This window comes from Phyllosticta capitalensis, assembly GCF_038381095.1.
Source record: "Phyllosticta capitalensis strain CBS 128856 chromosome Unknown BKA78scaffold_2, whole genome shotgun sequence".
NCBI classification, from domain to species: Eukaryota; Fungi; Ascomycota; class Dothideomycetes; order Botryosphaeriales; family Phyllostictaceae; genus Phyllosticta; species Phyllosticta capitalensis.
Window position 1 is genome coordinate 3,193,407 of NW_027117440.1, and position 15,121 is coordinate 3,208,527.

A 15,121-nucleotide genomic window follows, 5' to 3' on the forward strand; every position below is an offset into this window, starting at 1 on the left:
ACGAACGCCACGCCCATGGAAGACAACCACCGGAATACCCACCTACTCCAGTTTCTTCATCAAGCCCCTTCTGACCTTCGTGTTGACAACACCGCCCAGACCAAATGCCGGCACGATGCGGCCGATTCTCGCCAGAAAGCTTGGTCCCCATTCACGCACAACCTTTGTAGAACGCTCCGACCACCGGACCGAACCCGCAGGTCTGTTATACAAGTCCAATCCAAGCAGGTGTAGCGGCGTACTGAGGATCTGAACAGCAGCAGGCGCAGCGAACTGCGCCGCGCTGGCCGCGTCAACATGACGACGGAGCGCCAAGCCTAGAGACCCTGTTGCCTTGTCCAAGCTTTCTCTGATGTGTGGCGCAAGCAAGGGCGGAACGTTGAAGCTTGCGAAGATGGTGAGCGAGTCGCGGAGGGTGAAGAGGGCGTAAGTGGCGGCAGGGATTTTGGCGACGGGGGCGCCGGGGCGGCCGAAGAGACGTGTGAACTGGCTGTCTTTGTACAGACAGAGGGCGAGGTTGCAGCTGCTTGTTGCGGCGAACTTGGAAGGGCCTGCGGTAATGGTTGACGCGGGAGCATTGGTCGTGGTGCTGACTACGGTGTCGAGCGTGTTGGCGGAGAAATAAGTACCAGTGTACAGTGTGAAGATGAGAAAGAAGGGCCGGGAGATGATGAACTGGTGTGGTCGGAGGAGAAGCGTAGTCAATGATGTTCGGAGCGACGTCAAAAGAGGACTCCGGCCAGAGGCATTTTCTATAATCGCACTGGAGACGTCAGCAAGTTTGTAGAGGGGTGTCGTGTGATGTCGATAAACAGCCTACCGATCAATCATGGTAATGACCGGCGCAACCAGCCCGCCAGCACTCGCGGCAGACAGCAGATCTGAGCCCGTCCGTAGACCCAAGTTGCGGGTGTTCCATCTGGAGTCGCCATGAATTGCGCCACTCTGCGGGCCTTGCGCAGCGCCAGCAGAGGTTGTTTCCAACGACTGTTGCGGCGATGCGCGCGAAAAAGGCGTCTCTGCCTCCTTCATGGCTCTCACCAGTCTGCCTCCTCTCTCTCCGGGTCGAAGCAAAAGAATGAGGGCCGCACGTCGAGGCGTGGGCGGAGTGACGCAAGTTTAGTAAAAGGTGAGCGCTCAGCAGCAGTTGGTTGTCGGGTGCGCGACTCATGAGTTGGGGCCCCACGCTGCCGATGTCGGCCTCTTGTCCGACCTCTGTCGATACGCGAACCACCGGTTGAGCCCAGGCAAGGTCCACTCCAGATTCCAGATTCCTACTCATACTCCGGTTGAGGAAAGTGGATAGTCAGCGCATCTGTACCCTCGACGGGCGGTAGCTTGACCAGCCAATTCTCCCAGAACCGCAGCCCGTCGAGTCCCTGGTCTCGGCACAGTGCTCCCCTTTCTTCGGCCATTTCGAGCTCCTCTGTGGCGACTCCAACACTCCAGCCAAACCGCTCGGCCACTTCCTGTGCAGTGACGCCTTGGCCATATTGATACCAATCCCAAGGGACCTCTGTCTTGGGTGGAATCGAGTGCAGCTCCTGTAGCCAACCGAGCAGGCTGGCAACCGTCTTGTCGTCTGTGCGATCCCGTCCCTGTACAACCAGGAGCCCGCTCTTGAACCGTCGCAGGCGGATGGGCAGCTTGAGCTTGTCCCACATCTGTGCCGCCCTCTCAAAGTCTGTGGGACTGACGAGCTCCACTCCACCGCGGGCTCGGTTGAAGACGGCCCAAAGATCAACAAGACTCATGATGCCTCCCTCGCGTTTCAGTATGCCCGTTGTGTCATCTGTGAGAAACTCTGCAATGTTCCTTGCCAGCTCCGAAATGTACAGCGAGTCTGACCCGGATCCCAGCATGTCTTTTGTAGTGACCAGACCTAGAGCGTTGGCCGACTGCGAGAGAACCGCGCTGGCTTCAGAATTTCCGTTGCCAGTAATGTTTGCCTGACCAGCGAATTGCTCGGCGAGCGCAATGATTTCCTTGGCCGAGGTCATCAACGCCTCCAGGTCCTCAAAGGCATTTCCAATCATGACCTCGTTGTTCTTGCGCTGCTCAATTCCACGCCTTTCTAGACCCGCGATGCCAACCACTTTATTCCGCATGGGAAGTCCGTTCGAGGAAGCCGCTCCATCGTCAGCAGGCTTGGGGATTGGGGGAGCGCTTTGTAGTAGCCATTTGCGTTGCACAAGGGCACTTTTCAACCGCTCGTAAAATATCTTTTCGCCTCCAGCTCGAAATGAAAACTTGATGCATTCAGGTCCGTCCTCGCTGGGAGGTGCTCCGCTGAGAACTGGCGCTGGCGACTCGGTCCGCCTAGGCCTGGAAAATTCAAGACCTGGATCCGTAGACGTCACCAGGGAGGCTCCGCACATTTCGCAGCTCAAAAGGGAGGGGTGGTTTTGAAATGTGCACCTTGGGCATTGAAAAGCAGACGACCTCGGAGAGCTGCCACTGTTTGATCCACGAGCGTACGGGTCTTGGTCAACTACGGGCGAGGGGATAGTCTCCGCCTGCGCCTGTCTGTTGGCAGCGATGGCGGCCTTGATCAGATGGACCAACGGCGGCTTCAGCCCACAAGCCAAACATGGTGGAAGCGGCGTATTGGCGTTGGCCACGGCAGGATCAAAATTGGAGGGAACCGGGTTGGAAAAGGAGCATATTGGACATATCCACGTTGCCGCAGTAGTTGGTGGGGGTGGAGGAGCTGGGCGCAGCGGACTTCCACGACGTGGAGGTGTGGACGTCGGGCTGAAGGTTGGTGAAGGTGCTGCACCTCGTAAGGAAAGATTGGGACGCTTGTTCGGCTTGGGATACAGAGTGATTTTGGGGGAGGACTTCAGAAAGCCAGCCTGCATGATGCTTATTAGCCTGGCAGTGACAAGGTTGCGGCAGCCATACATAGAATTCAGGTCTCTCGACATCTTTTAGATTCAGCGCTACAGAGTGCTTTCGGGGCTCCTTGTTGTTGACATAACAGGCCCGGTGCGAGGTCAAATAGGCGTGACCGTCCTGGTAGTTGGGGAGCTTGTACTTTCTGCATGACGACAGCAGTTAGCCAAGCTCGTGTCGCGTCGCGTGCACAGCTAGCTCACCCTTCATACAAGCCGACGGCATCCTGGACAAACAGCAGCGTCTCGTCGGGCAACAGCTCAGGACGCAGGGCTGTCGTCAGGTCCAGCTGGTGTAGCAACATTTGCGAGGAAGAGATAAGATGCGGGCTGCAGATTGAGCTCCGTACGTCGTGCCATCGACAGGCTGGGCGCGTGCCGTCAGCGCCAAGACACGCCCGTTTGGTTCGCTAAGCCCGAGTCCTTGGGCACTTGAAGACTCCACAGACCACGCCCACACCGCACTCTCCTTCTTCAACCTCTCACCCACTCAACACCCTTTCTACTACCCATATCCTGCCGGCTTGTCACCTTCTTTCAGCTCCTGCGCTTTCACCTCTCTCGTCTGCATCATGTCCGCCTCGGTTCCGTGGCGACCGGCCGGCGCTCAACCCACCATCAATCGTAAGGGCTCCTCCGTCGCCTTCTCTCGACCTCGTGCTGACCCTCCAGCCACCCCCGCGCCCGCCTACAACACCGTCTCTGCTCGTCGTTCGTTTGACAAACCCGACTCTGCCCCTACACCCCCCGCTCCAGCTCCCCCAAAGTGGCCTCCGTCTGTTCGCCAATACGTGCAACGGTCCTTCACCCCCGAGGCTTTGGATGCCAGCATTCCCCGTGACGAGCTAGAAAAGATGCTCAAGAAGATCATCACCGAGGCTACCGAAGCAAATGCGTTGTACACGACCGACTGGGATAACCACCCGCTGCCGCAACAGCTCATTTTAGCACAGCGGGCCAAGAACGCCAACCTTGACAAAGCACCCTGGAGGAACCACAGCGCGACGCCCGAGAAGACCATGAAGGACGTTTGTGACGGCCCACTCGCCAAGAAGCGCAAATCACCAGAGGGAATGACCAATGCTGATGATGAGTCGTTGCCACCATGGCGGAGAACTAACAAACGAAGGATTGAAGATCGCATTGAACCCACCTCACCAGTAGTACGCAGCCTCTCCGACCGCATGGAGAAGCGTCACCACATCAGCCCACCCAACGGCTCAAGTAAGTACACGTCGGACCTGGAGAGACGCCGGCAACGATTCGAGAATGACAAGGCCGGGGGTCAATCGCCACGTCCTTGGAACACCTCGTCGCGGAGCGACTCGCCAAGCGACGCCAACGACGGCCCGGTCGTTGGCACATGCCAGAACCTGGAAAAAAGATATCTTCGTCTGACGGCCCCGCCCAAGCCGGAAACGGTGCGCCCGCTGCAAGTGTTGGAGAAGACGTTGGAGCTCCTCAAGTCCAAGTGGAAAAAGGAAGGAAACTACACGTACATTTGCGACCAGTTCAAGTCACTGCGCCAGGACCTGACGGTTCAACACATCAAGAATGACTTCACCGTGACGGTCTACGAGATTCACGCGCGCATTGCGCTGGAAAAGGGCGATCTTGGTGAGTATAACCAGTGCCAGACGCAGCTGCGTGCACTGTACGCCTTGAATCTCGGCGGCCACCCAGCGGAATTTCTGGCGTATCGTATTCTCTATTTCATCTACACGCAAAACCGAACCGACATGAACGAGGTTCTGGCCGATTTAACCTCTGCAGACAAGTCTCAGCCCGCAGTCAAGCACGCACTGGACGTGCGATCTGCTCTTGCGCTGGGCAACTACCACAAGTTTTTCAGACTCTACCTCGACACGCCCAACATGGGCGCTTACCTCATGGACATGTTCATTGAGCGTGAGCGCCTGGCTGCTTTGGCTAACTTGTGCAAAGCGTGAGTGCACCTTGTTGATTATAGAGATGAAGCTGACGAAGGCAGGTACAAACCCCACCTCAACATCAGATTCCTCACGGACGAGCTTGGATTCGACAGCTTCCAAGACTGTCTTCAGTTTATTTGTGACAGGGGAGCGCAAGAGCATTTGGAGCAAAAGAGCGACGACGTGGTCATTTTCCACACCAACCCAGTTTCGGCACAGCTATTTGCACAAGCCAAGGCGGTGGCCTTTCGACGCGTCGATCTCAAGGGTCAGATGTGAGGGGATGGATTTTAATAGAATGACGACGGGTCGAGCGGCTCTGCAGCTCGGACCGTAGCGTGCGGAAGTGGGTCGAGCTGGGGAGATGGGCGTCAGCGCTAGCAGGCCATGGCGGTCCCCTGTTGGCTGGGACCATGGGGATGGGATCAACGACAGCGGCCATGGAGCGTGAGGCTTCTATCGGCTGGCTGGGCTGTATGCTGGATGGGCCAACTTGGCACGTCTCGAGATTTGGAGTAAGCCGAGGAATCATGACGATGTAGAGTAGAAGGCATTATGAAGTTCGCTTTGTCCGAAACGGGAGGCTTGAGTACCCCTCAACCGCCGCAGCCGAGCATCATATTCATGCGCAGTTGACAAATGCCTAGAGGAGGGGTAGACTACATGTTCTCACGAGTAGAGGATCCCCAGACATGACGTCGACGGCAGGGCATGTGCGGTGGCTGCTGATGGCTGACGGGCGGTTGGGCTCTGCTGGTGGTGGGTGCAGCGGAGGTGCAGGTACAGAGAAGATGAAAGACAACGGCGGCCAGTGAAGGCGATACAGGCCGGATCCAGGCCGGATGCTTTGATGGTTCTCATTGTTGCGTGTCGCTGTGGCTTGGAGCACGAGGCGTAGTAGAGTAGGTACCTAAGACTAAGAGAGAGAGTGTGCCGCTTTCTTTTTGCCGCGCCCACCATTGAGTCTGCTGCAAGTCTTCGAGCCCAAGACGAGGACATAGACATTCTCTTTTCATCAACGGCTTGTTCGTCTGCAACTCCAGTCGTGTGCTCATCACAACCACTACGCGCTTGTTGCAGTGGACCCCCCGCCTCCATTCCTCAGCGCGCCTGCGACGCCGCCCGCGCCCAAAACCTTGCACTGGCACCGAGAGCCCCAAGGCCGCTGAGCCAGTCCGCGTCGGGTCCAGTCCAGTTCCATTCATCGTCCTGCTGCTCCTCCTCGCCCTCTTCACCACCCGGACACCAACCTCGCCCTCGACCGCTCGACTACTCGACCCGCCCGACCGCCGATATACTTCTCGCCGTTACACGCCCGTCAGCCCGTTGGCCCCATCGCTGCTTCAACTTGCTGCTGGAGCGCTCCTCCCACCCGACGAGTCGCCATGGTGAAGGTCAGTTCGCTTTGCGCGCCCACCCACGACGGAGGGGTCGTCTGTGGACCCTGTGCGCGAGCTGACACGAGTCTTAGTTCCGGAGATCCATCAAGAGCAGCGACAGCAAGGCGGACGTCAAGCCGCAACACATTTCCATTCCTCCAAAAGATGCCATAGCCATCGTGCCACCGAAAAAGGTACAGATACCCAAGTCGCAAATGCCTGCACACATTTCTGCCCGCCGCCTTTTGCCTGCAACGCCCGCGACGCAATCCCCAGCCCAGCCTTAGCACCATCCCATCCCTGGGATTTGCACCGTAATCCCGAAATTATTGCCACTCTCGCTAATCCATCGCGACCCAGGTTATTAAAGCTCTCTACGATTACCAGGCCCCCGAACAAGACCATTACCTCAGCTTCAATCAAGGCGACTTTTTGCACGTCGTCGGCCGCGAAAACGATCCTGACTGGTACGAGGCATGCAACCCGCTGCACGGCTCGCGCGGTCTCGTTCCAGTAAAGTACTTTGACATTGTCGGCAAAACCGTCAGGGACAGCGGCGGCTCCGTCGCTGACATTGGCAACCTTCCGAGCGCTGGTCACGACTCCGGCTACGCAGAAAAGACTTCGGCTGAGCACGACGCGAAACCACTGCGCATCTCAAAGTCTATGAAAGGGACAGGCGCCATGGTTTACGGAGTTGTAATGTACGATTTCAAGGCCGAGCGCCCAGACGAGCTCGAAGCCAAGGAGGGAGAGGCCATCATCGTCATCGCCCAATCCAACCCAGAATGGTTCGTCGCAAAGCCCATTACGCGCCTGGGCGGTCCCGGCCTCATTCCCGTCTCCTTTATCGAGATTCGCGACATGGCTACCGGCCAGCCGGTCCCCGATCCGCATGAAGCTGTGCGCGCGGCTGGCGTGCCCCGCGTCGAGGAGTGGAAGAAGATGGCGGCTGAATACAAGAATGGGAGCATCCCGCTGGGCAAGTTGGACACGAATACGCCGCAGGCGCAACAAGGCGCCGACAGGACAAGTACTCGCAGCAATGGCGCCAACGGTTACAACGGCAATGTAGGTTCGATGCGAGGGTTGCGCCATCACACTGCTGACCACCTCCAGTCTCACTCCCGCGCCGGAAGCGCCGCGCAAAACTACGGATACCGCAAGTCGCACGAGCCTGAGCCCCAACCCAAGCCTGTCGCGCCTGTCACCGCAAGTGTACCAAGGTACTGCTTCGCTAACGATATTTTCTGGTTCATTGTCGAATGCCAAATGGAAGACGGCACTTGCTGGGAGCTCTCGCGACTTTACCAAGACTTTTACGATCTTCAAATTAAACTCATCAATGCCTTCCCGCTCGAGGCTGGCCAGGTCGAAGGAGTGGAGCGAACACTGCCATACATGCCAGGACCTGTCACATACGTCACCGATAACATTACCAACGGTCGCCGCGCAAACTTGGACGACTACATCAAGAATCTGCTCAAGCTAGGGCCTCACGTCACTCGCTCCGACTTGGTGTGCCAATTTTTCAAACCGCGAGCCGACGACTATGAAATCGACCCAACCGTGAGCGCCGACGGCTACAGACTCTCTGGTGCGTCCCAGCAGTCGGCGACTGACCACTCGGCCGGCGCTTCGCGGCAATCATCAACCGGAAACCTGCGGGGAAACCATCACACGCGCCAGGTATCAAAAGCTCAATCCCTCCACCCACACCAATCGCACTCGTCGCACTCGTCGCATCCCTCGCACCAATCCCAACCGCCCATGAAGCGAAACAACAGCGCCATTACCCAATCCTCTATGGGCTCCAACCAAGGAGGCACCGGCGTCGGAGCACACAAGATCAAGGTGTGGCTCGAAGAGGACAATTGCGTGGTAATCCGCATGCCAGCATATTTCCGATATGCCGACTTGTACAAGAAACTGCAAGAGCGGCGAGCACTGGAAAATGGAGGCAAAGGTGCGTTAACAGAGGAGTTGCTCATCGAGTACCGCGACGAGGCCGACGGCATCTACTATCCGATTGAAAGTGACGCCACCTTGGAGGACGCCATTGCACGCTGTCCGAAGCTGGTGCTGTGGGTGTCGCCCGTGCAGTAATGCAACGTACAGATTCTTGGGCGCCTGGGCGGATTTCTCTGATTCTCAAAAAAGTCAAAACTTCTCTGCATGCAAGCAATCAAGCAACCAAGCAAGTACGCATCGTCATCCAACAACACACGCACCACAGGCGCCACGGGAGGGATATCGAATCAAGAAAGCAAGCATATCGTTTGGAGATGAGGTTCGTAAAGAGTCACGGTCAGTCTGATACATCTGTCAGCGCGGGCTGATGGATGGATCGATGGAGATGGACCGATTCAATCACGCAACAACCACGGCCGGCAACGGAATAGTTGTTTTGCGGTCGGCAGGACAGAAATCAGGCGAGCAAAAATCGTCCTCTTGGTTTAGTTCACTCAGGAAGGAAACGGAGGCAGGTTAGCTGGGGCGGCATCAAGTCAAGGTGTGGGGGGTCAGCGGCATGTTTTGTCGTTCAGTTATTCTTTTGTCGTTCGTCGTTTGTCGTCGGGTTTTGCTCTTGTTTTTTTCCATGAGGGGTTTTCTGCTCTTGCTTCTGTTTCGTTCCTTCCATTCTTCTCTTCTCTCCCAACTTTCTTTTCCTTTTGCTCAACTCACGAACGGAATGATCGGATGGTTGTCTTCGGCCAAGTCTCTTTTACCTCTTTTCTTTACTCTTCTTCTCCTTACCAACCTTTTTCTTACCCTTCTCGACTACCACTATTTTTCTCCTTCTTCTTTACCCCTTTACCGGAGAGGTGTGCGCGTTTTCTGTTTGGCGAGTGGGTGGTCGTTCTGTCTGTCAGTCGGTCAGTCGGATGATGGAGTGGGATGGTCGGTCTACCGGATGGACGGACGGCGTCGATCCAGTCGCATGTGGCGTTGGAAGCGGACGGCGGAGGAGAGCATAACGGACTGAAGGAATGCTCGGAGGTTGGTCTGGTCGCGTCGCGTCAGACCTTGCCAACAGGCAAAGAAAGAAAAATCGATTTCGAACTGAACCATGCTGTCCAACCTTCTTCCTTGTCAATCCGTCGTTCCCAAATATCCTCTGCTCTGCCGACTCCTTTGGACCGAATCCGTCCTCGTTATGAATTCATCGCACCGTGTGCTTTGCTTGACGAGTTTGGCGGCTACACTCTGCGAATTCGTGCGCGTCGTTTTTTTTGAGGCATATTTGCTCTTTTGCAGGTACTAGCTGGTGGATGCGTGGACACTTGCTTGATTGCGGGACTGTTGTACAAAACCTCCGAGCGTGTTTGAGCGAGTGTGGTTGTCTTGTCTAGGTAGGTAGGCAGTAGGTAGGTAGCTAGGTAAACTAAAGTAGGTAGGTACTAATACTGCTTCGACTCGCTTCTTCTCTCGTCTATTCTTCCTTCCGTCTCGTTCCTTTTGTGAAGGCCCACACTTACCTCTTGGACACAACAAAAGAACAATAGCAGCAGCGCAAACAGCGACTCGAACGCCGGTCAACTGGCCGTAACGCCCGATTGGGTAATTAAGGGGCGGTTGGATGCTTCTTTCTTATTGGTGCAGGGGGAGGGGGTGAGTGGTGAGGGGTTAGGTGGGGAGGCGCTTGAGGACTCCCTGTGGTCATGCTTCGAAGATAGTGCAAATCTCCAAGCCTTTGGGTGGTTGAATGCTTTAATGCTCCCTGTATGCGCGCAAGAGGAACGTCAATAGTCCGAGCAGAGGCGAGTGAAGGCTCCCTGTAGTCACGCGTTAAAGAAAGAGTTGTCCAAGTTTCCTAAGGATGATGCGCTTGGCTGCTCCCGGTGTACGCGCACCTGCCTCACCTGCCTTGGTGGCTTTAAGGCGGCTTGCACCATCAACCCCTGAAACAACTTCATGTCCTTATGCTCTTCAACACCATCATCCCCAAGTTCCACCTCCATCTCCATCACCATCACCGTATTCTCCTCAACAAAAGCAAACCTCAAAACGAGACCAAAAACTCAACAAAAGAAAGCCGCTGCCTTACCACCGTCGAGAATCGAACTCGCGTCTCCAGCCAGTCTCCCGTCACACCGCACTCACGCTATAACCGAGGGACTTGGCCCTGGACGTGGCATGCTCGTAAGTCATGCGACGGTGGCTACCTGCGAGGGCTGGCGTGCTACCACTGCACCACGGTGGCTTTTGGGGTTGGGGTTTGCGTTGGTTGTTGGGGAGGAGGAGAGGTGAGGGGTTATGTATACAGGGGGCTTGCCCCTGATGGAGTTTTCGCTCACTAAGTGTGACAGGCAGATTTCAGCTCTGGCCTCTGGCGCCACTTTCGAGAATGAAGCATTTCAATTCAAAGCCAAACTATCGAACAGCCTGTAGACTGAAGGAGTGATGAAGCAACAATCATGGAAGGATACAGCCGAAGACGTAATGAGCGCGTGTAGGGGACCAATCAGAAAGACGAAGCATTTTCCCCCGAACAGATCAGAGTCCACAAGAAACAAAGCGAATGACTCGAACAATAGCGGTCTTTGTGTTCTTGCCAATCTTGACGGCCTACGCGTTGCGTGGTCGCTGAACTGGTGGTCCGTCAGTGGCGGGCGATGCCTTCCTCTTCTTATCCGCCGACTTCTTGATTCGACCTTCGTTTTGTCTCTTTTTGTATGCCGTGGCGAGTTTGTGGAGCGCTTTGAGCTTGACTGCGTATAGATATTTCACATGGAACCAGTCGTGCTTCATCATGGTAACAGCGTGTCTCGACCAGAAAGAACAGCTTTGAGAGTTCCGCAGCAACTCGCTCCATGGTTTTCGTGGCCGTTCCTCTTCTCACTTCACACTCAAAGATCCATTCCGCATCTTGGAATAGCGCAACAATCTCCATGCCCGTCCGATCGCTGATCCGGCTCCTCAACGAATGTGCCAGGTCGTCGAGTTTGGGATCATCGGCCGCCAGGAAGAGATGCCGCGCAATGAGCCAGTGGGCGTCTTCCTTGAATTCGTTTACCGTGTAGTAGAGCTCATATAACTCTTCTTCGACCTTTTCCATCTTTTCCCCCTTAAGATCTTCATCGAAATTGTCATCGAAAATGTCGCTTCCCAAGTCTTCATCGGGCTCTTCATCAGGATCTTCATCGGGCTCTCCATCAGGATCTTCATCGGGCTCTTCATCAAGCTCCTCTTCGGACTCTTCGTCAAGCTCCTCATCGGACTCGCCTTCACCGGAGTCGCCGTTGGGCTCGTCGCTGGTCTCAGGAGCCACTGAGCAAGAGTTGGCAACGGCGGTTTGTGAATGCAGCTCGGGTAGAGCTGTTGCTGCGGATACGATGTCGCAACGTTGCTCCGCCTCGGTCTGCGTGGCGGCTGTTTTGTTGCTTGGTTCCATGATCTTAGAGCACTCGAAGGCCTTCTGTTCTGAGCTGCAGTGCTTTCGACAGTGTTCTTCTCGCTGTGCACAGAATTGATCAGCAGAGGTTCCAAAACCGTCATCGTCGTAAGTGGACTCACCGGGTCACACAAATTTTGTGGCTCAACTCTAGTGCATGGAGAGCGCCTGTCTCTGGCGTGGGTTTCTGTTAGTGGCGAGCAGCAGAAAAATGGGCCGGCAAGATGTCTGTAGATGTATCCGTTTCATCCACAAAGTAATCCGCAAATTCTTATCAGGGGAGAGCGCGGGAATTTTGAGTTTGGTCAAGGCTCAATCAAAATGCAAGCACTCTCTCCGCCTCAGCCGCTGACCCCACTATCGCGTCCATTTGGCTCTCGACGCGCCATTCACGCGTTGCACCTCCATCTGCGTGCAGGCCGAACCCTACAGTCGACATGAACCTCAAGCAAATTTGCTGGGAAGAGTGAGAGACAATGCGACAGCTGTCTAAATGACCAGTGGATTGATCCAAGCTATGGAAACGGTAATCAGAGCAAAAGTACGTGAATCCTCGGTGTATTAGGGAGAAAGTGTTAACAAGGGGGTCTTTAGGGGGTCGGTGTTTTGTACATCATCACAGTCATGGTAAGAAGAGTAAGATATGATGGAGCAGTCGCCGGGATTATGATCAGTTCAATTCCAGCTGTTTCAGAAGTGACTGTAGAAAATACCCAAATTCTCGGTTCAGTCGAAATTTTAGGGACAAAGGAGATTTTCAGGGGGTTGGAGTCGTGACCGGCCGGGGCTGTAGTGGCATGCTCTCGCGAGTCTTGCAGGTCTACGTGATGCGTCTTCGCTGCATTTGACGTGGCAGAAGACGCGAGCCTCTTCTCAATTAGTTTTTGCTCTATCCAACCGATCCAACCAACCCTCTCCATTCTCTTGAATTCTTTCGTCAATCTGTCGCGCCACTCTTTTGACATCTCTCCAAAACGCTGGAATTTCTTGCCGGATTGTCCTCCGTCTTCGCCCAAAATTCCGTTCTCGTTGTATTTTAGGTCAAGCTGTGACACCATTGAGTCGCTCGGCCTCTCAATCACTATCGTTTTATGGCGCTTCACCATCGCCGCCACCCTCTTCATGTCCTCGCGGCAAATCCTCAACAACCCGGTGTGGCCGGCTTTGCAGCCAATGGCCAACAGGAGGACCCGGCTGTAGAAGCTGTGGTTCAGCAGCGCCTTTGCCTGGTCCCAGTCTAGTGTCTTTTGGGCCAGATCTCTCAGGTTGGTCATCATACGATGTCAATCTTCGAACACAAGCATGTGTTTGACAAGTCCTCTCAGCCCCTTTTTTTGATACCGCTTCCCCGAAATGCCGAATTGTCGGCCTCTTGTCACAAAATATATTGATGCCGTGATAATTCAGGGTGTGCAACAGCGTTGAGGCGACAGTAGCTTGAAATTGCGGCAATCATGTTGGAAATGATTGCTGCAAGAAGCAGCAGGCGCGCTTGCCGTAGAAGGGACAGCAGGGCCGCCGTCAACAGTCACCGACCGGGCAATCACTCCCCAAAGCCAATGACGACGTCATTTGGTTGTGAGCTGGGAAAGAGATGACAAGGGGTATTTGCGGATGGGAGTTGGGCCCTGGCGTAGTCGATCATGAATGTCTTAAAAGCTCTCAATCATTCACTTTGCTGCGACTGCTCAAGTGTTTTCCTGTGCCTGCGTGTCCTCGCGTCACTGGTGCGTAGTCGCTTCGCCGTTGGCAACTCGGAGTCGGACGCTGCCCTCCTCTTGCCGTTGAGCTCCCACCTCTTGGCCCAGCCCTCCTTCTCCATCTCGGCGTAATCCTCGTTCAGCTTGTCGCACATTTCCTGGGACGTGTCATCCAAAATACGCCAGGGGAGGCCATCTTGCTCCTCGTCTTTCCGAAAAAGCACGCCGTGCTCGTTGTATCGCAGGAATAGCTGAGACAACAACGGATCCTTCAGTTCTGGTAACCGCATCGAGCGCTGACTTCTGGCCATTTGCGCCGCTTTCTTGACGTCTCCGAGGCACACGCGCAATTTCCGGTTGACCCACGTGGGGAGCTTTCCGAGGGCGAGCAGGTTCAAGCGGCTGTAGAGGCTGAAGTTCAGCAGCGCTCTGGCTTGGTCCCAGTCAGGTACCGCGACTGCCAAGTTTTTGCAGTAGCAGGCGAGAGAGTAAAGACACTTGATGGGTTGGGGCGGCATGGTGTCCAGGCGCAGCTTCTCCCTCCACCCGTCGCCCCATTTCTCACTGACTGCGGAATTCATCTCGATTTCGCCCAACCTGTGCTTGTACGCGGTGGCGAATTTGTTGATTTTTTTGAGCTTGTCCGCGTATATCCGTTTCGGGTCGTACCAGGCCTGTTTGACCTTGGCAACGATGTCTTCAGACCACCAGAGGTCGGCCAGGATGGCGCCAATCCGCTCGGCCGTTTCGGTGTTGACGGTCCTCAAGATTGATTCGCCTTCTTGGAAGAGCGCAACAATCTCCACGCCACACTTGAGCCGAATCATCCACCGCAAGAACTGCGGCAGGGCATCGAGCATGGGATCGTTGGCCGCTTCCGACAATCTTTCCCTCAATATTGAGGCTACTTGGTCCTGGAACGCGTCCAGTTGCGACTGCAGGCTGTCGTCTTCTTCTTCTTCTCCTTCTTCTTCTTCTTCTTCGTCGAGCTCGTTCTGGAGATTTGCTTCTTGCATCTCCTCGAGTCTTTTTGACTCCTCGAACGCCACTTGGTTCCAATAGTCTTGTTCCGTGACTTCGTACTCTTGCGGGGTAGTGCCCCTCGAGATAGGTTCATCCGCGTAGTCATTTTCTTCAGCTCGCGAGACAGGCTCGTCCACGAAGTCGTTTTCTTCAGCTCGTGAGACAGGCTCGTCCACGTAGTCATTTTCTTCAGCTCGTGAGACAGGTTCATCCACATCGTCACTTCCTTCAACTCGCAAGATCGGTCCAGCGCCCCGCTCGACATGCTTTCCCGCATAGTCATTTTCCTTCGCTCCAGAACCCGGCAGCCCCTTTGCGCACAAGGGGCAAGAACAGGCCGGCGGACGCGGCCAGGGATTCCAGTCGAATTCTGCAGATGCAGAATCCGAGTCCGAATCCGGCAGATCCTCCTCTGCGCACAGGTGGCACGAGGTCGGCGAGTGGAGCGACGGGTACTTTGACAGGACGAGGGAGTGCAGCTCTGGGTACCGCGACCGGACGGTGTCGTGGAGCTCGGTTGGACTGCTTGTTGCCATGCTAGGTGCCATGCTTGCTGCCATGATAAAGAGGAAGAGGAGGGTTCTGTTGAGGGTGTATGCGGCGGCGGCGCCCGAGCTGCTGCGCTTTAGTAGTGTTTCTTTGGTTGTATGCATGATTGGAGGGCGTACCCAGCGGGCGGCCACGGACTGTAGTAGTTGGACACACCGTCTTACCGAATGACAGCGACTTTGTATCTCACATTAAGCGGGTGGACAGCGCTCGTAGATAGCCCAGATCTTTGTCGGCGGCAAGAGTAGAG

At 55.3% G+C, this 15,121-nt stretch overlaps 7 protein-coding genes across 7 annotated transcripts; 2 read left to right on the forward strand and 5 right to left on the reverse strand.

Moving 5' to 3' along the window:
* Window positions 1-42: 42 nt before the first annotated feature.
* Window positions 43-1,032, reverse strand: BKA78DRAFT_350386 (uncharacterized protein; the record flags this gene model as incomplete). Its single annotated transcript, XM_066890982.1, has 2 exons — window positions 43-763; window positions 821-1,032. 2 exons carry the CDS (start codon window positions 1,030-1,032, stop codon window positions 43-45), a joined length of 933 nt encoding a protein of 310 aa, XP_066748416.1.
* A 242-nt stretch (window positions 1,033-1,274) lies between these two features.
* On the reverse strand, window positions 1,275-3,199 carry BKA78DRAFT_350387 (EAP30/Vps36 family-domain-containing protein; the record flags this gene model as incomplete). Its single annotated transcript, XM_066890983.1, has 4 exons — window positions 1,275-2,325; window positions 2,479-2,855; window positions 2,905-3,040; window positions 3,099-3,199. The coding sequence occupies 4 exons, from the start codon at window positions 3,197-3,199 to the stop codon at window positions 1,275-1,277; spliced, it is 1,665 nt and encodes a 554-aa protein (XP_066748417.1).
* A 267-nt stretch (window positions 3,200-3,466) lies between these two features.
* BKA78DRAFT_350388 (SAC3/GANP family protein) lies at window positions 3,467-5,104 on the forward strand (the record flags this gene model as incomplete). Its single annotated transcript, XM_066890984.1, has 3 exons — window positions 3,467-3,518; window positions 3,567-4,839; window positions 4,885-5,104. 3 exons carry the CDS (start codon window positions 3,467-3,469, stop codon window positions 5,102-5,104), a joined length of 1,545 nt encoding a protein of 514 aa, XP_066748418.1.
* A 963-nt stretch (window positions 5,105-6,067) lies between these two features.
* BKA78DRAFT_88634 (uncharacterized protein) lies at window positions 6,068-8,522 on the forward strand. Its single transcript, XM_066893909.1, has 4 exons — window positions 6,068-6,219; window positions 6,297-6,398; window positions 6,565-7,275; window positions 7,324-8,522. The coding sequence occupies exons 1-4, from the start codon at window positions 6,211-6,213 to the stop codon at window positions 8,308-8,310; spliced, it is 1,809 nt and encodes a 602-aa protein (XP_066748419.1). The 5' UTR covers window positions 6,068-6,210; the 3' UTR covers window positions 8,311-8,522.
* Window positions 8,523-10,834: 2,312 nt separating this feature from the next.
* BKA78DRAFT_293061 (uncharacterized protein) lies at window positions 10,835-11,599 on the reverse strand (the record flags this gene model as incomplete). Its single annotated transcript, XM_066886150.1, has 1 exon — window positions 10,835-11,599. One exon carries the CDS (start codon window positions 11,597-11,599, stop codon window positions 10,835-10,837), a length of 765 nt encoding a protein of 254 aa, XP_066748420.1.
* Window positions 11,600-12,189: 590 nt separating this feature from the next.
* On the reverse strand, window positions 12,190-12,873 carry BKA78DRAFT_365797 (uncharacterized protein; the record flags this gene model as incomplete). The annotated part of the gene is made up of 1 exon (XM_066892557.1): window positions 12,190-12,873. One exon carries the CDS (start codon window positions 12,871-12,873, stop codon window positions 12,190-12,192), a length of 684 nt encoding a protein of 227 aa, XP_066748421.1.
* A 392-nt stretch (window positions 12,874-13,265) lies between these two features.
* Window positions 13,266-14,975, reverse strand: BKA78DRAFT_365798 (uncharacterized protein; the record flags this gene model as incomplete). Its single annotated transcript, XM_066892558.1, has 1 exon — window positions 13,266-14,975. One exon carries the CDS (start codon window positions 14,973-14,975, stop codon window positions 13,266-13,268), a length of 1,710 nt encoding a protein of 569 aa, XP_066748422.1.
* Between the last annotated feature and the right edge of the window lie 146 nt (window positions 14,976-15,121).

Bases quoted from the DNA above. Each gene is read 5' to 3' on its own strand.
- BKA78DRAFT_88634 (XM_066893909.1), top strand. The intron at 6,399-6,564 runs GTACAGATACCC...ATCGCGACCCAG, and splicing joins CCATCGTGCCACCGAAAAAG to GTTATTAAAGCTCTCTACGA. The intron at 7,276-7,323 runs GTAGGTTCGATG...GACCACCTCCAG, and splicing joins CCAACGGTTACAACGGCAAT to TCTCACTCCCGCGCCGGAAG.